General features: G+C 25.1%; 2 protein-coding genes across 3 annotated transcripts in view; both read right to left on the bottom strand.

The window, feature by feature from the left end:
- The window catches only part of LOC100198995 (alpha-aminoadipic semialdehyde dehydrogenase), a 40,520-nt gene extending 22,117 nt beyond the window's left edge, over positions 1 to 18,403 (bottom strand). Inside the window, exons 1-4 of the mRNA XM_065816443.1 lie at positions 18,218 to 18,403; positions 18,019 to 18,072; positions 13,083 to 13,148; positions 12,515 to 12,595 (exon numbers count right to left, since the gene is read on the bottom strand). Coding sequence (XP_065672515.1) covers positions 12,515 to 12,595; positions 13,083 to 13,148; positions 18,019 to 18,072; positions 18,218 to 18,379 — 363 coding nt within the window. The 5' untranslated portion in view covers positions 18,380 to 18,403. The remainder of the gene's footprint in view (positions 1 to 12,514; positions 12,596 to 13,082; positions 13,149 to 18,018; positions 18,073 to 18,217) is intronic.
- A 762-nt stretch (positions 18,404 to 19,165) lies between these two features.
- LOC100208210 (S phase cyclin A-associated protein in the endoplasmic reticulum) overlaps positions 19,166 to 25,000 on the bottom strand; it is a 96,940-nt gene continuing 91,105 nt past the window's right edge. For both annotated transcript variants that reach the window (XM_065816203.1, XM_065816204.1), the window contains exons 30-34: positions 21,269 to 21,356; positions 21,078 to 21,157; positions 20,414 to 20,525; positions 19,939 to 19,987; positions 19,166 to 19,507 (exon numbers count right to left, since the gene is read on the bottom strand). In XM_065816203.1, coding sequence (XP_065672275.1) covers positions 19,416 to 19,507; positions 19,939 to 19,987; positions 20,414 to 20,525; positions 21,078 to 21,157; positions 21,269 to 21,356 — 421 coding nt within the window. In that variant the 3' untranslated portion in view covers positions 19,166 to 19,415. The remainder of the gene's footprint in view (positions 19,508 to 19,938; positions 19,988 to 20,413; positions 20,526 to 21,077; positions 21,158 to 21,268; positions 21,357 to 25,000) is intronic.

Raw genomic sequence — 25,000 nt, 5'->3', positions numbered from 1 at the left:
CTTTAGTCAAACCATGTATTGATCTAAAGTATTCACTAAAAGATTCCTTTACTTTTCTTGAAGCATTAAAATTACACAATATCAATAATAATTATTTAATTTCTTTTGATGCTGAAAGTTTATTCACTAATATTCCATTGGAAGAGACCATTGAATTAGCAGTTTCCGAAAATATTAAATAAAAAATCGAAACTTAAAATTTCTAACGCGAATTTAAAAAATATTATTAAGGTTTGCAACCTATAATTCTTATTTTTTGTTTTGTGGTAAATGATCAAATTGATGGTGTAGCTATGGGGTTTCCACTTCTCCTGCTTTAGCCAATTTATTCATGGGGAATGTAGAAAGTAATTACTTAAATGAATTTAACAGGAATAAACTTTTATTTTATAAAAGATATGTAGATGATATTTTTGCATTATTTTTTCTCTAAAACCAGTAGTACTATTTTTCTAGAGAATTTAAATTCTAAACATCCTAATATCAAATTTACATGCGAACATGAACAAAATGGTATTTTACCATTTTTGTGTGTTTGCATTAAAAATAATCATGAGTTGATCACTAATGTTTACCATAAGGAGACATATACTGGTCTACTGACAAATTTTTTTAGTTTTACTTTAATTAGCTACAAACTTGGGCTAGTTAAAACTCTTATTGACAGTTGTTTTAAAATTTATTATACCTGGTTCAGTTACCATAACAATATTAACAACCTAAAAACGGTCTTATTAAAAAAAATCAGTACCCAATAAAACTTATAGATAAATGTATAAACAACTATTTAAATAAAAAATTTGGTACAACTAAATCCAACAATAATGAATCCCTTAGTTAACAAAATTAATGAATTAACTAAAAAGTTATGTAAAAAAGATTTAATTATCAAATTATTGTTTTCTTCTTTTAAAATTAAGTAATACTTTTCACAACAAGACTTACTTCCAAGAAATAATAAATCAAACATTGTTTACAAATTAATTGTGATAACTGTAATGGTTGCTATATAGGACGAACTGTTTGAAACTTTTCACAACGCATTGATGAACATTTCAAGGGAGATAAAGTCTTACATTATTCATCATTTAATGAAAAACATTGAGTGTCAAAGGAAAGCCTCCTTTGATTGCTTTTCTATTTTGGATTCTGCTCAAAATTCTAAATGAATTAGAAATAAAGGAAAGCTTGCATATAAAGTGGCAACTTTATATGCAAGCTTATTGACTTGCTCATTTAAACCCTGTTTGAATAAACAAGTCAAACATAGAATTCTTGAACTATTTTGACTATTATGACGTAGATGTAATTATTCAAAGTTTTTTTTTTAGTGACTTGAAACCTATTGCATTTTTTTTTACTGAGTTCTGAGACTGACACATTTTGTTATTGTATTTTAATGGTCTTTTTAACCCTTTATAATAGATTTTATAATAGATTTTTGTAATAAAGTAATTAATTGTATCCCTTATAAAAACAGTTTTTTAATGATTTTTGTAAATTTTACTGGAGATGAACTATGTAGTTCGAAACATGTATATCAAACATTTTAAAAGTGTTGTTAATTTTATTCAAATATTTAGTTCAATTGTACTTAACAGATCATTTGGTAATATATATATATATATATATATATATATATATATATATATATATATATATATATATATATATATATATATTACAAGAAATAGATAATATATAACTTATTACAAGATAATATATAATCTATTACAAGAAATAAATTAATTTTTTCAAACAATTTGATTTAAATAAAAACTTTTTAAACTTTAAAGTGTCTAACAAACACGATGAACAGTCATTTAAGTCTTTTTTCAGCAATATAATCAATGAGCATTGCAATGACAATATCAAATTAGCACCAAAAGAATTTAGTGATCTATATTTACTGAACAACATCAACTCAATTATAGCACATAAATCTATCAACAACATCAGGTTTGATGTCAATATAAACAGAATAATTAACTATATTGACTTTTATGTAAGCAAAAAACTAAAAAAAAAAAATGCTAGACTTTATTTAAATTTTTTAACATCTTTTATTTTGTATTTAAAATAATTTATTATACTACTTGTATCTTATATTAACTTGTCTCCTCCTTAAAAAGGAGGAGAGTTATGGTGTGGGGTGTATATTGTTTCCGCGACAAAGTTCTAATATGTTTTATTACAATAAAAATGAATGCAAAAAATTATGAAGATCTTTTAGAGGATGTTTTAATTGAGTTTAGTGAAGGTTTACCTACTGAGAATTAGGTTTTTCAACAAGATAATACAGTGATTCACACGACACAAATTGTAAAACAGTGGTTCCAGGAAAAATTATACATGTGTTGGATTGGCCATTCCATTCACCCGATTTGAACCCTATTGAAAATTTATGGGGAATATTGGCACGAATGATATATTTGATAAAATTCTTGACAGTATAATATGATGCAAGAACTTAAAACATCTATCTAACAAGCATGGAGCAGTATTTCAAAGAAAATCTTATAAAAAACTGTAAAAGGTGATAGTACACATTATTAAAAACTAAAGTATTTAAAATTTTTTATTAAAAAAAAAAGTTATAAAGGTTTACTTTTGATGAAACTATAGAAATTTCGCATGCTTTTTTGAAATATTTGTAACTTTTAGTTTTTTACGAAATAAATTTATAACTATTTTCTATTAAAGTATTATTTGCATGTTTATTTATACCTAATAATTCCTGTAAAATACAAAAAAAAGCAAATACTTCAAGAATCACACACACACACACACACACGCACGCACGCACGCACACACACACACATACACATATAAGGGTGTCCCAGAAACATTTTCTTATCCTAAGGATACTTCTCAAATTTTACCCATTCTCTAAAGTTTTTAAGGTTAAAAATCAACAGGAAAAAAAAATAAGTTATTAAAATAGTGATATTTGTCAAACTTACGAAAATTGAATTTTTAAGTCAATTAGTAAGAAAATTTCTTTTTTTTATTAAACTTTTTGATTAAGTTGAATAATAATGTTGTCTGATGCATATTCTTCTAAGATATTCTTCTAAGATATTAAGATATTTTTTTTCCTTAATTTTTGAAACAGGTTCAGGTATGCTTATGCCAAATGTTTTAAGAGGCTCACAAACATACTTAAACTTTGGATAAATAAACTAACTAAATATAAATACATAGCTTATTCACAGCTGTATTTTGCTCGAATAATGGATAAGTTAGTAAAATACTTGCTCAGTTGTAAATAAACTATTATATTAATAAAATTTTTAATATTCAAGAACTTTCTGGTGGAATAGTTCACCATTAAAATAAAAAGTTGTGCTTTTTTCTTCACGGATAATATTCGGAAGTATATTCCAAAGTTTAGGACTATAGTGGGATAATGGTTGATTACCAAAACAATTACTGCATTTTGTTTCCTTAAATTTTAGTTTTCTTTCTGGCATTGAGTAGTGAATTATATTGCATAATGACGTTGGTGATTCCAGGATAATATATTCATGCATTATTAAAAAAAAATTCTTTCTCTAATTTTTCTATAACTCCTGGTCATTTACTCAATTTTCTATTCTGGTTTTAAATACTAATCATATATATATATATATATATATATATATATATATATATATATATATATATATATATATATATATATATATATATATATATATATATAACCCTCCGGATTAGAAAAAATGAGGCCGGCAATAATTTGCCAACCTTAATCTTTTAGAGGTTGGCAAACAAATCCCTCATGTTTCCTCACCAAAATTGGTGAGGAAACATGAGGGATTTGTTTGTTTATTTATTAAAACAATGTGTCATAGCAACTACAAAAAAGGATATTCGAAGAATGCTGAAATCAGAGAAAAACAGAAATCAGAAAAACTGACTCCCTTGAAGATATAAAGAAAAGTGGCAGACCTCCTAAGCTAACAAAAGACAACAATAAATATTTAAAAACCCTATCTTTAAGAAATACAAAAAAGCATCAACCGAGCTGGCAAAAGACATTAACACAGCAACTGGGAAAAATGTCAGCTCTTTTTTTATTCGACGGCACCTACTTAAATCGGGATTAAGAGGGTGTGTTGCAAAAGAAGCCTATCAGCCCGAGTGTTTAAACCTTACTATTAAACACAGAGGAGGCTCTTTACAAGTTTGGGGCTGTTTATTTTCATCTGGAGTAGGTGATTTGATCAAAATAGGGGGGAGGGGGGCAACTCACCGGGGAATGTTATGTGGATATCCTAAGGCACCATGCTGTATCATCCGGAATGAGACTAATAGATCATAATTTTATTCTGCAGCAGGACAATGACCCAAAACATTGTTCCCGAGTGGCAAAAAATTATTTAAACGTCCAGTTTTGAATATAATTGAGCATATTTGGGATTACCTGGACAGAAAGAAGGTCAAACATGCTCCCCAAAATGCTGAAGAATGTTTTGAAGTACTTCAAAGAGAATGGCACAACATACCCCAGGATTTTATAACTAACTTGTATGAATCTATTCCCCAGCGAATATTAACTGGGATTGAGGCAAAAGGAGTTTTTTATGAAGTTTAACATTAAAAAGTTTGTAATTGCTCCATATTTTGTGTGAAATATATGTGTTTTGATAAGTTTATAATTTAGAACTACAAACTTAAATATTAGAGAAGAATTCTCAGGGATTTTTTGAAAAAATGTAAGTGGTCTAAAACTTATTCACAGCACTGTATATGGGCAATTCCATGGCAGAAAATGAACAAGGAGTCAAATTTTATTCTCTTTTTTGACAACTTTTAGCAAATGAATATTGATGTTGGCACATAAAAGTTTATTTAAAATATACCTTAAGTACTAAAATTAATTAATTTAAGTCATTTTTATTCTTCTGAAAGTTACAGTTTTTCTCATCATTGTATAATAAAAAAAATATCGTTGTAAAATGTTATTTTAACCATAAATTTATTTGCATAATCGGAATCAATTTAGCCCAAAAATATAGCTAACATGTTCAAATTGTTGTTTTTGAGATTTTATACTTTATAAAATATATATTTCAAGAAAATAATGATTGTTAACTTATGTTATAAGAAAATTAAAAACTTTTTTCAATTTTCATGTAACGTAAGTTTACAAAAATATGATAAAGTTTTATCTTTTCTAAAATTTAGGTTAAAAAACTTCAGTTTTTAATAATATATGCAAAAGAATATCAAATGTTACGTTTTTACATTTATAGTTTTAACGATGTTCAGTTAAAGCACATTTTAATTTTAAATTTGTGTAAGGTAAATTAAAACTACATGCATTTCCTAAAGTTCCTTACTAAAGTTCTTGCGCTTTTTTGTTAAGTTTTTGTTTACAAAATAAATTACGCCATTAAGTAATTCTTATTTCATTGGGTTGCTTTGACAAGGTTTTAACTGAAATTTTTTATATTAGGAGAAGTTAGAAAAAAATTTTTTTATTTAAAAAAATGTTAATTAAAATTATTTATACTATTGTTTTTTTTTTGTTTATGTAAACTTTGGTTGGTATGTAAATATAAATAAATAAAAATAAGAATTAAATAAATATTTTTTATTAAGATATTTAAAAAAAAGAAGATTTATTTGCTATTCTCCTAGTATAAAAAAATCAGTTACAACCTTTTTTACTTTTGTTTTAGTAAAACAAATCGTTTGTTTAGGGGGAGGGGGGTCATCCATAAAGCACGTCACCATATACTTGTCAATTACTAACCCCTTTCTTCATGTCACAAATGATAACATATACTTGTCTCCCTCCTAAACTATGATAGCAGTTTTTACATCAAACATATTTTAGAAGATTTAAATGTAAATACTTTGCAGCATTTTTTTAAAATTCAACCTAATGAAAATAAGGCAATACGCATAAATGTAAGAAGTGTAATTAAAAACTTCGACAAACTAAAAATTTCATTAATAAAGTTGTAATACTAAAATAACTAAAATACTAAAAAGTTGCTTTGGTCTTGCGGAAAAACTGTTTTCAATTTGATAACTTTCATAAATGTTGTGAAAAATCACTCAGGAAAAATACCACCAGTTTTTTAAAATTTCCTTTGTTAACTATTTTTAATGAATGAGTTTAATACTTTTGCAATTCTTTGTTAAATCCACGATAATAACTGCTTGGTAACGCAAGTGCTGTAATGTAAGCTATTATATATAGTAGCAAAAAAACAAGTTAATTTTCCTTATCTGGTCACCTCTGACATATTTTTTAAATTTGTTTAGAATTCTTAACATGTTGCAAAAGTTTCTAATACAAACTATTTTATTGATTCACAGAAATCAGACCTAAAGGTTAAAGCAATTTTTTTACCTTGTTTTCTGTGTAACATAAGTTAAGTGGCATTTTTAACATTAAATTTGTCCTCTTTTGGTCAGATTCAAAACTATTATTTATTTTTATTTATATTATTTATTATTTGATATTTTTAGACTAACAGCTTTCATACAAAATAGCTAGAAGTTTAATTTACAGTTGAAAATATTTGATAAAATTGTTGCACGTGTAATGTAAGTTAAAAATGGAATTGCCTATATATATATATATATATATATATATATATATATATATATATATATATATATATATATATATATATATATATATATATATATATATATATATATATATTGAATATTTTTGATATTTAGATCAAAAGCTCACTGGTAAAATATAACTGATTAAGTTTTAGTAAAAGTTTTTACAAGCTTTTAGATTTTACACTGTAATGTTTTGTATCATATAAAAAATACATCAGAAGAACATTTGTCAGCAATGATTGTTTTTATGATATTTTATTTATTCTAGGGTCATGTTTTCTAGAAAAATTGTTAAAAAAAACATCGGATTTAACCAAATTTTTTAAACTCTATTTAAAAAAATATATTTAGATCACTTTTATATTGAAACGATATAACATTTTATAAAAATTATTTAGTGTCATATTTTCTGTTTATATTTATATTTAAAAAATTCCTGTTACAAGTTCTCTCAAGTTTACAACATGTAACATCAAAGGGGGTGACTATGAACAGTGGATTGAAAATAAACATCAAAACTTTTTTGGAAGACTAATGATTTAAATCAAGTTTTTATTGTTTTATTTTTGTCACATTTCAAAACAAAACTAATTAAATACAGCAGAACTATTTATAGAATTAATGACTCGAAGTATACAATAAAAAGTAATAAAACAGATAATGCTACAGTGCACGAAACAAATCAATAAACATAATTATCAATTAAAACTAAAAAAATTTTCTCCTGTATGTAGCATTAAAATTAATCATCAACATCAAATTGAATAATTTTCTGCTGATTAATTGAAGAGAAACAAAAGCTTAGCAGCCTTTACCCAATCTCTCAGCTTTGAATGAACCAAGCTGTAAGAGGAGAACATACGTTCAACTCCTGCAGATGAAGCTACCGCAGTCATCAATTGCAAAATTGTATTTAATGTTTTACTTTCAATGTTATCACAGTGTGATCTCCACCACTGAACAGACGATAATGTTGTTAAAACCTCCAAGCTTAATTCAAATTCCAGGAATGGGTATGACTTTCCTCATAAATTTCATAACTGTAGGAATAATATGTAGGTATTGTAGATTGGCATATTCCAACACAATATTTATTTCAATTTCATTCAACATTCTACCTTGGTAATGAAGAAGATTAGCCAGAAGATGGGATGGTTCACTGCCTTTTCGTATGTTTTTTTGAATTTCTTTTGGATAACTTTCTCACTTTTACACAAAAGTTTGTTTTCTAGATTTTTCCATACTTCCACTGCATCTGCTATTTTGCATTTGTCACTTTGTGCTTTACCAAGTGCAAAAGTAATAGGTTCTAAGCGGGCAAGTAGATCTTCTGCAGATCACTTAATGACTAAGTTAGAGACATTTTGTTGAACTGTAGCGCAGTTATGGCCTGGTTAAAGTTGACCAATTTGCAATATACACTTTTAGACAGTCACACATGGTATTCCAGCAAGTATCTTGAGGCAATACAAGTTTTTGTCCACCAGCTTTTCTATATTCTGCCGAAGCAAAATGGTGGTTCCTAAAATATTTGACAACATTTTCTATTGATCTTTAACATTGTCAATTTCTAGGTTATGTGCTAACAAATTCATTAAATGTGCAGAGCAACCATATGTAACTACCTCAATATCTGATCGAGATTCAATATTATACCTCATTTTTGATGCATTAGCTGCATTGTAAGCATTGTCAGTAACAATGCTTCCTACATGACACCCGAATTCAAGCTCTATATTTTTAATTGATAAACTGCTAGTTCTTCAAGATACTTAGAAGTGTATAAGCTTCCAGATGTGTCAATTGAGTCAGCTAAATAGGCATCACTTATTTCAGTTGGAACTGTAACACAAATTATAGGCTCCTTGTGAACATTTGACCAACCATCCAGTATTTACAATCTAATTTTATATTCTACTATATTTATATTACTATATTATATTCTATTTATTTATATTACTATATTATATTCTACTATATTTACTATATTACAATCTCTCCATTTAGAGCATCTTTAGTGTTACCCTTTTCTTCATCAAACACTACTGTTATGAGTTTGTCAGCTATGTCCTTTCTTGTTGGGCCACTATAGCCTGGCCTCAACATAAGTTTTTGGAATTCTGGATGTTCAACTAATTGAAATGATGAATTTGTTGCAAAAATCATTCTTGCAATCTGCTCATCAAATATGGTCTTTTGACTCTGACTTTTTCTAACAACATGTGACAATAACCCAGAACTTGTATTTTTATTTATTGGATCATTATTATTTATATTTTCTGTCCATGATTTTTTGCTGATTTAAATAACATTTTTCTGCTAAAACAGATGATTCTGAGGGTTTTTCTTCCAACATTCAATTTATAACATCAAATTGAATGTTGAAAGAAGTAGTTTGAAATTCAATTTCTAAAAAAATAATTTAAATTAAATAATACTAATTACAAAAATAATTATTATAAAGTGTTAATTATATCACCTAATGTACTGTTTTTGTAACGACATTTATTTAAGTGTACTTTCATTCTTGCCACCAGACCCTGCAGTTCTTTTTTGCATATCCTACATCTTGCTTTACATCCCTTGCCACTTTTTGTTTCAAGCTTTCAAATTTGGATCACACTGGGTAAGATCTTCTTCCAGATATTTTTTTGTTTTTGTTCAGTATGTTTTAAATATTTTTGTTTCTGCAAAAATATAGCTAGAGTTTTAAACCATTTCAGAGTAATATCTTTAGTTTAGACAAACAGTCAATATTGAATTATAACATAACAATATTAAAAAAAAAACAACTGAATACAATCTAAACTTAATATAATTAATACCCAGAAAATCCTTATACAATTGCATAGTGTGGATAGTTTTGTGGAGGTATAAGGTTAAAAGAAATGATTTTAGAATCCTGAGTATACTTCTGACCTGTTTGACAACTGCATTATGTACAAATATACAGTCAACCAATATCATATTACTTTAAATAATATTTAACGTTCATCAAAAAATATTTTATTCAAATCTAAAAAAATCAGATTTAAATTAAAAAAATCAGATTTAAATTTAAAAAAATTGGATTTAAATTAAAAAGTGATTTTTTCCAACCCTGTTTTATATAAACTAAAATTTAAGGTATAGCTTGTCAGTATCTTACTTGCTTATTTAAAATGACATTTTTATTAAGAATTTAAGTTTTTTCTCTCGCTAATTTTAGGAAATATGCCTCAAAATTACAAAAGAAAGGTAAACAGCTGATTTTATAAAACAAGTTACACTCAAGCATACCTAGAAACAGCTGTAAATAAAGTGAAAAACCATGGATTTACCATAAGGCAGACTGCTAAAAATTATATATATATATATATATATATATATATATATATATATATATATATATATATATATATATATATATATTCTATATTGAACACTACATAAAAAAGTATAACTTGGCGATCAAGTTTCCAAAAAGCACGGTGGACAAAACAAACTTGTTAGTTCAACAGAAAGTTTATTTGTTGAAACAATTATGTATATGACCAACCAGAGAAACAAAGCTGAGGTGATAAAATGTCTTTCAGGAAAAAACAAAGAACCTGGCGGTAAAGACACCGTAATGGTTCTTAATGAATCAGTTTTAGATATTCTTAAGAACAATATAGGCTTAGACACAAATCTATTTGCAAAGCAAACCTATCCATAATCTAAAAAAAAAAATATTATGTTGTGTTCAATGTCACCCCAAATTGGCTAATCATTCTCACCCCATTTTAAAAAGGAGATTATTATCATAAAAAGTAAAAAGTTAAGGTATTTACTGCATAGAGTTGATCAGGCCTACAACTTTTCCAGGAAGCTGTATAGTACAATGTTCTGTTAAAAAGAAAAAAATAGCAATTAGGCTAACAGTTTTCTTTGATGTAAAAATGTTTAAAAAGTGTTTATAGTCATCCCAATTGACAACAATTTACAAAGTTGCAACATCATGTTGGAAACTTATAGATTACATGTTGTAAACTTATGCAAACTAGTTTTTGAAGTAACATGTTGAACATGTTATTGTAAAAAAGTTTACAACATTTATATTGTCTTACCAACTTTGAATAACTCAGTTGCCATAGCTTTTATAGTGATTTTTTCTAGTCAAAAATATTCTGCACATTTTTTTTAATTTAATGCAACTACTTAACATCATTTGTAGGAGTACCCTTGTGCATCATAGATTTAGTGTGGTAGTAGACTAGTGATTAAACACTTGGCTCACAATCAAGAGGTTGAGAATTAAATCTACTCTGCGCTCCATGAAATTACTGTGCTTGATCTGTTTCCCTATTTCAGTTTGTTTAAAAATGTAAGTGTTTCTGAGTTTGTGTTTTTTCTGAGGATTGAGAGAGAACTTTTTTTTTTTAAAAAAAGTTCTCTTGACTGCACTAACTTTTTTTTTTTAAAAAAAAGCTTCCTTGACTGCAGTGAACACTCAAGCAATGGGTTGGTGAATATATAAAATTAAAAAAAAATTGCAGTACTCATACATTAATAAAAATTTGGAATTTTGATTAGTTTTTAAAAAAAACCCAAAAAATCTGAAAAACCCAACAAATCCTGGGTTTTTCAGATTTTTTAGACTCCAAGCAAGAAAGCAAGTAGCTGATTAGGTTTTAGTAAAAGTTTTTACAAGCTTTTAGATTTTACACTGTAATGTTTTGTATCATATAAAAAATACATCAGAAGAACATTTGTCAGCAATGATTGTTTTTATGATATTTTATTTATTCTAGGGTCATGTTTTCTAGAAAAATTGTTAAAAAAAACATTGGATTTAACCAAAATTTTTAAACTCCATTTAAAAAAATATATTTAGATCACTTTTATATTGAAACGATATAACATTTTATAAAAATTATTTAGTGTCATATTTTCTGTTTATATTTATATTTAAAAAATTCCTGTTACAAGTTCTCTCAAGTTTACAACATGTAACATCAAAAGGGGTGACTATGAACAGTGGATTGAAAATAAACATCAAAACTTTTGAAACAGTGAACACTCAAGCAATGGGTTGGTGAATATATAAAATTAAAAAAAAATTGCAGTACTCATACATTAATAAAAATTTGGAATTTTGATTAGTTTTTAAAAAAAACCCAAAAAATCTGAAAAACCCAACAAATCCTGGGTTTTTCAGATTTTTTAGACTCCAAGCAAGAAAGCAAGTAGCTACAAGAAACGACTTTTCTAATTAAAACTTAAATGAATAAGTTCGATACTTTTAAAATTATCTTATGTCAAGTAATTCAAATTTAAATGAACAAATTTTTATTACTGTTTTTAAAAAACTGTTTTAATTTAAGTTTTAAATAACCATATATCTACTATTTTTACTTCGATTTAGATGTATTCTAATATTGTGAATGTTTTGTTTTTAAGAAGTTTTTAATTAAAAATATAAAATTTAAATAGCTTTTTACAAAATACTACAACTCTTCAGTTCCTTGTTGTTAATGCCTATTTACAGTTTTTTAAATGTTTTTTAATAATATTCTCTCTCACTCTCTCTCTCTATAATATATATATATATATATATATATATATATATATATATATATATATATATATATATACATATATATATATATATATATATATATATATATATATATATATATATATATATATATATATATATATATATATATATATATATATATATATATATAAGTATAAAGGCCTTGACAAAAATGATAGGCGATTGCCTGAGCCTGCCTCCGAACCTGTGTAAGTCAGTTTACACTGGCAAAATAAAGCTCCTGAAAATATATGCATAATATAATGTTGAGAAAACATCTATATAGAAAATATTATAAATATAGTAACAAAAAAATAAAACAAATGCACCATTGCAAAATGGATGCACTAGTAAACACACCAATTTTCCTAGGGGCAGAAGCTTCCCTCTGAGACTTTCACCAATTTGTCTGACAATTTCACCCCTTTTAGGAGCTGGAACCTAAATATGAAAATATAGTTTATTTTATAAAATTAAAATCTACATTTTTTGTTTCATAAAATTAAATTCTACATTTTTTGTTATATTAATTAAAATAATTTTTTTATTTTATTTATATTATTATTTTTTATTTATATCAACTTTATTTTCACAAGAATGTTGCAATATTATCAAAAAAATAAATTAAACTATATCAAAAAATAAACTATATCATTATATTATAAGAAAAAGTTTACATCAAAGTTAAAATGACATAAATTGTTAACTTTAAAGAAAAAGTAGTTATAAAAATATGGTCATAAAAGCATAAACATTTTTAATATATTAAATTTTAAAATAAATTTTTTTTGAAAACATTAAATTTAAGAAGCTAAATATATATAACATAATATGTATAACATAAATATAACAGAATAATAAAAGAAATAAAAGTACAAAGGAAAGTTAGAACTATAAAAATTGTAAAACCATAATTCAAAATAAGTACTTCTCTCCAGATCTTCCATGCATCCAAAGAAAGTGTGGCAGTCTTGTGATAATCTGATACATTTCCCTAATATATCAATTCATTTTTTTATTGCAAACATTAAAAGCAATTTATATATACCTATAAAAAATAAATTTCTTCAAATAAAAAAAAAACCCAACAGAGATACAGCTTAAGACGACATTTATTTAACAAAAAACAACACAAATCTAAGAATAGCAACCCTCTATGTAAAGCCATCATAACATTTTTGATATAATTTTTTTTTGACAAAATGTCTAACAATGGGTTGTTTATCTGAATACAGGAGGTTAGGTAAGAAACACATTTTTGAATAAATAATATGGATATACATATACATATACATATATATATATATATATATATATATATATATATATATATATATATATATATATATATATATATATATATATATATATATATATATATATATATATATATATATATATATATATACAATGGGTTGTTTATCTGAATACAGGAGGTTAGGTAAGAAACACATTTTTGAATAAATAATATGGATATACATACATATATATATATATATATATATATATATATATATATATATATATATATATATATATATATATATATATATATATATATATATATATATATATATATATGTATATATATATATATATATATATATATATATATATATATATATATATATATATTGATATAAACATTAATGCTTGGTATTTATTTATATGCTGGCATACAATATCCTTACATATTTATATAAACTTCAGTATTTATATGGTGTAGTATTTGATCAGATGAATGTGTGGTATGCCTATTAAAAGACAAGAAAAGAAGCCATAATCTTTGACAGAGATTAGTTAAGGAAAGAAAATGCTCAAGATTGTTTATATTAGAGAAATGGCATGAAATGAGGAGACTAAAACGTGATGACAATAATAATGATGACAATGATGATGGTGATGATTCTGATGATCATAATGATGTACACATATACATAAATTTCAAATATTGACCGCAGTCAAACAACACCATACATAGGTACACCAAGGCACAAAATTTTAGGACACTAATGCAAAGTGCTATGTTTACATTTTTCCAATTTTTTTAAAACAACTTTACTAAATTTTTTACTTTCTTTACTAAATTTTTCAAAGTTAATGTATGTGTATATATATATATATATATATATATATATATATATATATATATATATATATATATATATATGTGTGTGTGTATATATATATGCATATATATATATATATCAACTTGTTTCTCCGCGCAGCGGCCTTGTTCCTTAAGGTTCGTGTTTCGGAGTTATAGAGTTGAGAGAGGGTTATAACCACTATTAAGTAGCCTCCTCATCTGTAGTGGCCTTCTCGGCCTTGAGGAGGTGAATAACAAAAAAAAAAAAATATATATATATATATGTATAAATATATATGTATATATATATATATGTATATATATATATATATATATATATATATATATATATATATATATATATATATATATATATAAAATAGGGTGGTTCTTTTTATATGTAAATTTTTTTAAAATTAAAAATAGCACATAATTCAACTTGGTGCAACTTGATAATAAAATCCTAAAAGTTTTAATTAAATCCAATAGGCCTATATGGGTTCTTAAACCCTATTTTGAAATTAGTCAAAAAATATTGAATAAATACTACTTTAATTAACTACTTTTTTTCTCTATATAAAATTTATGGAATGTTTTTTGTTAATTTTATTTTTTACATTTTAATTATTGAATAGTTACTTGAATTCAATTTAAAATTTCACGAAAAAATTTTTTTTTTCATCACAAGCTATGAATTTTTCATTACAATTTTTAAAAGTTGAGAAACAAACAAACTGAAAATAATATTAGCCTGAACTTCTAAATTTCAAAAAAACTTTTTTGAAATTTAGAAGTTCAGCACTGTGGACCAGAAGGCATATTAGGTTTGATGGAGTGTCACCTGGGATTTTTTTACTGATTAAGTATTGTTTTCATTATACTAACATGATTTAATCATATTTAAAGCTAGTTTCACTTGCTAAGAGTGAAAAATCACAAAACTATGAACCCCCTCCCCCAACAACAAAAATGAGGGGGTTGTTAATTTTACATGGCCACTACTCTTGAATGCCAAAGTATTTGTTGATGAAATTTGCAATCTATTGATTAATTTTGATTTAGTTTATGTCAGTAAAAAAGTTTTTATTGAAAACCTATTTAACACAGGTGGGCATGGGATGTCTAAAATTGTGGGTTATTTTTGTCCCTTTGCTCCAATCCGACAAAGGCAGCTTTATTTTACAATATAATAAAATTGAAAAATTTTAAAAAGCATAATTTCTATAACTATACAATATTATAATCTTTTAATTCCAAAATCAACAACAGCAGTTTTTAATCTATCTCCATAATCTTTATGATCTATATTACGTTTATTTCATTGCCACGTAGGCTTTAACTTTGCATGAATTGCCTCACCACACTGTTCTGCATACTTTGACAAGCCGCATCCTGCATGCTTTACAAAAGGAAAAACATGGCGGCATATAATATGGATTTTCCATGACACTGTTAGTGTCTTTACGAATGAAGAAGCTGTCTCTTGTAGGCATAAAAAAGCATCTTTAAACAACGCTATTTTGTGTTCTGAGTCAGGATCGAGATTTCTTCCAAAACAAGCTTCTTTTACAGATTTAAAAGCTCTTAAGCTTTGGATTACAGGAAATAGATAAGGTACTTTAAGTTGCACTTCATGTTGAAGTTCATCAATCAATTTTAAAATTTTATTTGCATTATTACCATCCCAACCAACTCCATGATATCCTCTTTTAATTATATAGTGTTTTTTCAACCACAACTCAAAACCACCCCACTAAGTTAAAAGAAACACTGCTATTTTATCTACTGCTCCAATGAGAAGATGCAGCTCAGGTGGAGCAACTAAATTTTCTAGAAAAGTATTTTTATCAGTGTTAAGATATATTAGACGTTTGTTCACAATGTTATCAAATTCCTTCATGGACGATCTGATAGATCCATTTTTTATATATGCTTCATAACAGGAATCAAGATTGTCAATAGTTCAAGAGTTCCTATATCAATATCTTCAACAATCGCTATAATAAGAACTTTTTGAACGCCACTATTCATAAATTTATTTTCAGATTCTTGTTCTTTAAAAACATTCACAACAACTTTAAGGAAGCCTCCTCCACCATCTAAAGAAACTCGTACAAAACCTACACATGGATTTAAACCTCTTTCTTTGATAATATGCAGGATTAAATCAGAGGGATTTTTAATATATACTAAATCTCTTATGATAGCTTCATTCTGGTTAGAAACAAATTCAATTTGTTCTACGCTATAAAATTCATCTAGTTGTTCTTTAAGATTATCTAGTTTTTGAACTATATTTCCTTCCACAGAGTCTCTTCTATTTAATCCAGTTCTAATTGTAGAACAAAGTTTTTTAGTTGCATTATCAGAAAGTTCAAGAGAGACCTGCAGTTCCATGACTGTTTGAAGAGAAAGTTGTTTACTGCTTCTGTTACTCTTTAAATTGGGAGCTCCAACTCTAATAGAGATAGGTGTTCCTCGTGTTTTTATTTTAAAAATGTCCCTTTTTTTATACCTTCGCTCTCCATCTTTTTTTTAATTAAAGCACTGGCTATTTGTTCTGCATATTCTCCTAATTGTAAACAGTGACCAATTAAGTTGTCTACAGCAGCAGCTTGGGTACACTGATGAGAAATGCCTCGTCCAGTAACAAGAAAACAAATAATGCATATGTTTTCAGCTACTTTCGTTCACTAAATGTTGGAATAGTGACACCCAAACATGGATCAGAAGATCGCCTTTTGTTGGCCCAATTAATCTAAAGCATTTCAGACTATAAATTAACAAAATTCTACTACAATTTAACAATAAATTATACAAAGAGATTTGTTTGTAATAATTTGCTTTAGTTATCTTATATATTAAAATATATGTCTAAATATATATTATAAATAATGGATTGTTGAAATTTATTGCTAACAATTGCATAAACAGGAATGAATGACCACTAATATAGTACATCCACACACACAAATATAACTTTTTTACATAAAATTGAAATAGTATACATATAAATTATATGTATTATAATATAATTAGTATTAGTATAAAAAAATACCTTAGCAACTTGAAGTCCCCATGATCCCCTAGAAGTATGGCCGCTCTTAAGAAGGTATAAATTTCCTTTACAACTACCACATATGACATTAGGAAAACTCATAATATTTTTATCATAACCATCATATATGTAGAGTTTGATAATATCTTGTATTCGGTTGGTGACTTCAGATAGCGACTTACATCTTGCACTTTTTTCAACCCAACACACTGCACAAACTGAATCATGTAAGAGTAACATCCAGACAATTTTCATTAACGGAGAAGCGCTCTTTGATTTTTTAGCTTATTGAAAAAGTCAAATTTGTAGTCTAGTTTACTAAATACGCAACAGTAACATTTTAAAGCAAGTTTAAATTTTAGTTTAAATGATTATACGGCGAATTAAAGAGGTCTTCTACGTAAAACTCGGTACTCAGTTTAACTTTACTTACTCATTTGCACATTTTATTTGAAAATTGATTTGACAATTTTATTGTCTTAGCAAGTGAAACTAATTTTAACTATGATTAAATCTTTTTACTATAATGATAACAATAACTTATCAGTGAAAAAATCCCAGGTGACACTCCATCAAACCTAAACTCATTTCTGGTCCACAGTGTCAGGCTAATATTATTTTTTTTCTTTGGTAAATCTATTCAATTTATTAAAGAAAAAAAAGAAAATTTCAATAAAAGATTCATAATAAAAATTTTTAAAAATTTAAAAGTCAAACCTGTTTAACACGTGCAATAACTTCATTATTTATAGGACACACTGATTCAATCCACTAAAATAACACTTCATAAATATATTTTTAAAAACACATACACAACAAAATTTTAAATATAGAAAACATGAAACTAAATAATTAAAGAGTTATAAATTTAAATTATATTTTATACAACTATACTAATAGATTTTAAAAAAATTACTTCTCCTGAGCCTGACCATTTCCCATTATATACACCAAGGTTGTCTTCCTGAAGACCAAGATCTTTTAAAAATGAATACTTTGCATTGTTTATAAGATAAGAACTACTATATCTTATTAATGAATGACATTTTACTTGATGTAAAATTTTAAAAGATAGCATTTTGTATATATCTATAAAAGCATCAAAAATATTTTTTGCAGCATTTAAAATAACAATTTTTTAAAATAACAAATATGAGATTTTATATAATGACCTAAAAATATCGATTTTATTTATATTGCATTTATATTTATATTTTATTTACATAATAAAAGTAAATCATCATAAACTAAAACATTTAAAGTATTATTTTAATTATAAAGCGTAATTAATTTAAAAAAGTTTTCTTATGATGTTAAATTTTAACATTTAAGTAATATTAAATTCTAATTATATTCCTAATATAATGTCAAAAAGTTTTATGCATAGAAAATAACATATTTTTTCCTTCCAGAGATATAAAACATTTTTTATTTATTTAATGCTTTAAAAAAATGCATATTTTTACATTTTTCTTTTTAAAAAAATTTTATTTGTTTGTTTAAAGCACACTGCAGCCATTTTCAAAAAACGCCTTAAGATACTTTTTACATGTATTGAGAAAAAATATGGTTAAAAAAAAAAATTTATAGAAAAAACTCTGTAAAATATTTGTTTAAATTTTTAAATTTTTATAAATTTTTTCATAATTCTTCAAAAAACTTTATTCAATAGCATTTTTAGGGATCTAAAAAAAACTTTTTTTTTTGTGTGTAGGAAATTTAAACAAAATTCAATGAATTTTTTTTGTAAAAAAAAAGTAGTACACCTTAAAAGATTTGAAACCTAAACTCAATCAAACACCCATTCATTTTTGTAGGAAACACTTTGGGAATTGAACTTAATTTAAAAACATAAAAAAACATATTTCAATAAGAAAATAAATATTTAAATAAAGACTGTATGCAAATGAATGAAATCAAAAATTCAAATAAATATAAAAAGCTTGTATAAACTTTCATACAACTCTAACTGTATAGACAACACATTACATTTATAATATATAAAATTATCAGTTATATTTTATCAGTTATATTTTATATAGATTTTCATTTTTAATACTATGAAGATTAAAAGAACATTTTTAAAGTTTGTCGATAATACTATTTAAATATTTTTATTTTGTTTCAGATAAATACAATTTAGCTTCTTCCCATAGCTCTCTTGGAAATCGAAAATCAAGTTTTGACCTCTGTTCTATATCTTCCACTAAAAAAAAATCATATTAAATATACAATATATGTTGTGTATAAAAAATCTATAAGTTTTTTTTTAAAGCTACAAATATTTTAAAAACCTATGCATAGTTTTAAAATTCAGACTAAAAAACTTATAAAGTAAAACATTTTTAATATCAGAACCAGCAACATTTTTTTAAAAATCATTTTGACTTTTTTATACAAAAAAAAGAATCTTCTAAAAAGTATATACACAGACACACACAAAAATACAAAAAAATAAAAATAAAAAAATGCACATAATAAAGAATCTTTTATTATCTTGTATTACTTTATAACATAACTTATTATAAATTTTTTTGTATTTATAAATTATTATTAATATATATTTTTTAAAAATAACTTTAATAAAAAAATGATAAAAAACTAATTGAACTAAAATAACATCTGAATTAATAACACCTGTTTTATTGTTGCCAACCGTTTCAGGTCTTTTTTCATTAATTTTTTCCTAAAATTAAAAAAACATTAAAAAAATAAAAAATTTGAAGCCTGGAAAATCACAAGTTAGCAAACTTTTGATCACACATAATAAATTCAAGATTAAACCCATGTTTAAATATTTTTAAATAATTATTCTTTATCATTTATTCTAATTCTTCCATTCTTTAAAAAAGATTTAAAATTAAAAATTTAAAAAGGAAAAAAAAGATTTTTTTTTCAAAATTTCTATGAAAGACCTACATCCCTGGTAGTAATGCGCTCAACCTGTTTCTCCACACAGAAACCTTGTTCATCAAAATTTGTGTTTTGGAGTTGAGAAAGGGTTGTAACCACAATTATATTAGCCTCCTTAACTGCACTGGCTTTCATGGCCTTGGGGAGGTGAATTAACATAAAAAACACACACACAAAACAGTAAAGAAAAAAAACAAACCTGCAAAAATAATGCTAGTAGAGAAGGAGAAACATCTTGAGAAATGATTGCTTTGTTTTCACAACTTTTGTAGCACAAACAGATGAGTGTTGGAAATAAAATTGTAGTCAACCTATTGGAATAACAATTAAACAATTTGAAAAAAGTATATAAATGTATATTTATTTTTAATTTATTTGATTATTTACTGATTATCTCACTTAATTTGTAAATTTATTTCTAAATTTAACATATTTTTTTATTTTTTTTTCCTCATCTTTTAAAATTATCATAAAAAAGTAGTGTAGGAAAAGATAGTGAAGTCCTAGAAAAAAACCCATTGACTGCATGATTGAGCAGACATTGAATCTCAGACCTATTGATTTTAAATCCCACAGTCAAACCATTTCACCAAAGCTGCTATAATTTATGAATGCCTAATATGCGTATATAAAATGCATAGGGTGTATAACATATAATATAGGGTGTATAACATATAGGGTGTATAACATATAGGGTGTATAACATATAAATTTGTGTAGTTTAAGAATTTCATTTAATATTTAACATTTATTCAATTAATTAATTATTAATATTTAACACTTAGTTAACTAAACTTTCAAATTATTTCTTAAAAATTTTTACTTGAAAAAATATTTTATAATTTAAATAACAAACTCTATACTTTGGATCACTGAAATATGAAAATGGTAACGTGCAAAGCTGCTGACCAAGAGAAGGTGCTCGACCTGTTTGCAAAAAGAGCTAACACAAACAAAACAAAAAATTAATAATAAAACTTAATTTTAATATTTTTCTTTAAATTTTAACTCATGTGTAATGAAAGTCATGAAAAAAAAAATTGTATAAACTTACCTGATTTTCTTCGTGAAGCACACAAAAATAACCCAAACTCAAAATAACCTCATGAAGTAAATCATCGCATTTTTCATTTAAAGTATACCTACAAATTGGAAAACAAGTAACTCAACATTATTTATTTTTGTTTAAAAAAATTATCCTCTCTATATATCACATATATTATATTATATATCATATATATTGAGCATATATCATGAGATGTATATATCATGTATATACATCTCTATATATATCATATATATTGCTCCTTTGTGCATATTAGCACAGAACTTATGGCAGCAATTAAACCGAAGTTAATAGCAAGAAAGCATTCAGTACTTTTTGATAAGGATAATTTAAAGTATAAGAAATTTATGTAAATATGTGGACATGCAACTTACGTAAATTGATAACAACTTATGATTTATATTTAATTCAAAAATTCATTTGTATAGCATTATATACAAACACGAGTGAGCATTATATACAAAAGTGATTTAAAATCCAAAAAATATTGCAAAAACCGAAAAGTTCTATAAGACCTAAAGGATTTAAGAACAAAAAAAAAGACAAAACTTTGATAACTATAAAGACTTTTTAATTTATGTGTTGTAACTTAACAGGGTTTAAAACTGAATTTTTTTTTGATCTAAATTCTTATAGGATCCTATATATAATCTATATATACATATACATATATACATATATATATATATATATATATATATATATATATATATATATATATATATATATATATATATATTTATATATATATATATACATATATATATATATATATATACATACACATATATATATATACATATATATATATATATATATAAATATATACTTAGATATATAGATTATATATATATAATCTATATATATATAGATCTATATATATATATATATTATATATATAGATACTATATATCTAATCTATATATATATATATATATATATATATCTATAGCACTAGGGAAATCCCCTAAATAAAAATAACTGCAAGGAATTTTTAAATTGAATTAAAATATAATTAATACCACCAGTAGACCAGTAGCAATTAATATATATATATATATATATTTATATATATATATATATGTATCAAGCCTTCTCAGAAGGCGCATGCGGCCACGCACCTTTATATGTCCAGGCATAAAGTAATTTTATTTTTGACAACTTGGCCTAAGTTTTTTTCATATATTGATAAAACGCACGCTTTAAAAAAAGCACTAAAAAAACTAATTTAAAGGAAAAATAAAAATAAACATACTGTAAACTAAAAAAAGAAACAAACTTAAGAATAAAATAAATAATAAACCAGAGAAGATAAAAGCATAAAACTAATTTATTTTTTATTTTGGAAGCATCTCAATTAATATATATATATATATAATGCGGTAGTGGTGTAGTGGTAAGAGCGCTCGCTTTGTAAGCAAGAGGTTCGGAGTTCGACTCCCACCATGTCCCTGGAAGTACCGCGCTCAACTTAGTTTCTCCGCGCAGCGGCCTTGCTCGGTCGCAAGGCTCGTGTTTCGGAGTTAAAGAGTTGAGAGAGGGTTGCACCACGAATAACAACTAAAAAATAAAAATAATAAAAACACAAAAAAATGAGTAGCCTCCTCGACTGTAGTGGCCCCCCTCGGGCCTTGGGGAGGTGAATAATCTAAAAAAAAAAAAAAAAAAAAAAAATATATATATATATATATATGGGTCAAATCATTATATTTCAACCAATTTAAAGAAAAACTTTGTGGGGCACCATCTCTGATTTTCCTGATTTTTACATATTGTTTTGTGCATTATGTAGATAGGTTAAACTTGAAATCTCAAACTTTCAAGTACAACGGTTCAAAAATTATAGCCTTAGAAACATGACACAGTGGCCTTCCTCGATTTACAAATGTTCAAAACAGACTACTTTAGAACTGTATAACTTTTTTTTTCAATTTCAACAAGTGTCTCATTTTTTCTAGAACTCTTTTCTGGATAGTTCTCTCTTTAAAAAAGTGGTTTTTAATAACTTGTGTTAAATTAGAAAAAAATGCCAGCATTTTTAAACATTTTTATAGACACAAATAAACAAGCACCAAAAAGGGATAAAAACTCACACATTTATAAACAAATTTATATTAAAACTCAAAGAAAGCATGTACATAGAGTACGAAAAATCCACTATTATTAAACAAATAAACCATGTAAAAATGACAATTTCGATCTAGTTCCTTTTAACATTATCGGTCCTTTTATCTTTTTAAAACATTTGTTACATTACTTAATTGCATTTTTTATTATAAGGACTCTATTAATTCAACTTAATTTTACGAATTTGATTTAACCATTTTAATATATTTTTACTGATGATGGCTATGATATAGTCGAAACATGTATTTATAAAATAAATGATTTTAACAAAAATTAAAAAAATTGTCTAATTTATTCGAATATTTACTCATTTTATGCTGAAACTTTGGATATATGTATGTATATATATATATAAATATATATATATATATATATAAATATATATATATATATATATAAATATATATATATATATATATATATATATATATATATATATATATATATATATATATATATATATATATATATATATATATATACAACCCTCGGAATTAGGGTCGGCATTCGGCAATGTCGACCTAACTGCCTTGTTAAAAAGCGTTACGCAGCTTGCATTTTGCCTGTGAAAAGGCGATTTGTCTACGCGTTCAGCAGTTTTGCGATACGCAAAAACTTTTATCTTTAAAAATATTTAAATCATCTTTTGATGTTGTTAACGTGACGTTCATTCACAAGAAATAAAGTTGTAAGTAAAAGCATTTAACCGCAATTGTAAACTAATAGATTTTTTGTTAAAGAAACAGTTTGTTTAATAATTTTTTTATTGTGGTTAAAAATTAGTTAAAAAAAATAAAGTGTTTTAAGTTTTATCTTAAGGAATTAAATATATAAATTTCTTTTAAATACAAAAATTATTTTTTGTCATAATAGTTTAAAAAATGCACGATTTATTTTGATGTAAATATTTTATTAGAAAGATATTTTGTTTATTGTTAATTAAATAACGTAAAGTTTTAATGATGTTCGTTTGATTTATGAAAATAAATTATGATCACGAATATGTTATCTATAACTGATAAATAATAAAAAGAAACTATTGTTTAAAAACATTATTAAAAAGAGTTCACAAAATAAATAAGAAAAAATTTATTAACAGTTAATAAAATAACCAAAAACCAACGGTAAATTATAAGAAAATAAACAAATATTATTTTACGTTTTATGAAAAAAATATTTTTTTCAAAATAAAATTTAGTTCATATTTGAAAAAAATAATAAAAATGATTTTTCAATTAGGAACTTAGATTTTATTTGTAACTTGTTTTTTTGAGAAAAAAAAAACTGTTTGAATGATTTTTAACGTGTTAATAAAATAACTTTAATTACAATGCTGTACTTGAAAAGATGCTAGTGACGCAATATAACTTCTAATAATACAAAATATATTTGCTGAGTTGAGTTACTTAAAAATGCGTTACGCATTTTTGTTACGCAGCGAAATCTCGTAACAAGGCCTGATATATATATATATATATATTAAATTTCTCTCAACATCATAAGTGAAAATAAAATGCTGCAAAAAATAAAAAGCTGAGATAAAAGTGATGCCATGGAAATACCTGTGATTTCATTTCATGAGGATGTTTAAAA

Source organism: Hydra vulgaris, chromosome 13 (genome assembly GCF_038396675.1).
Source record: "Hydra vulgaris chromosome 13, alternate assembly HydraT2T_AEP".
Lineage (NCBI taxonomy): Eukaryota > Metazoa > Cnidaria > Hydrozoa > Anthoathecata > Hydridae > Hydra > Hydra vulgaris.
This window is presented reverse-complemented; position numbering and strand designations above follow the sequence as displayed.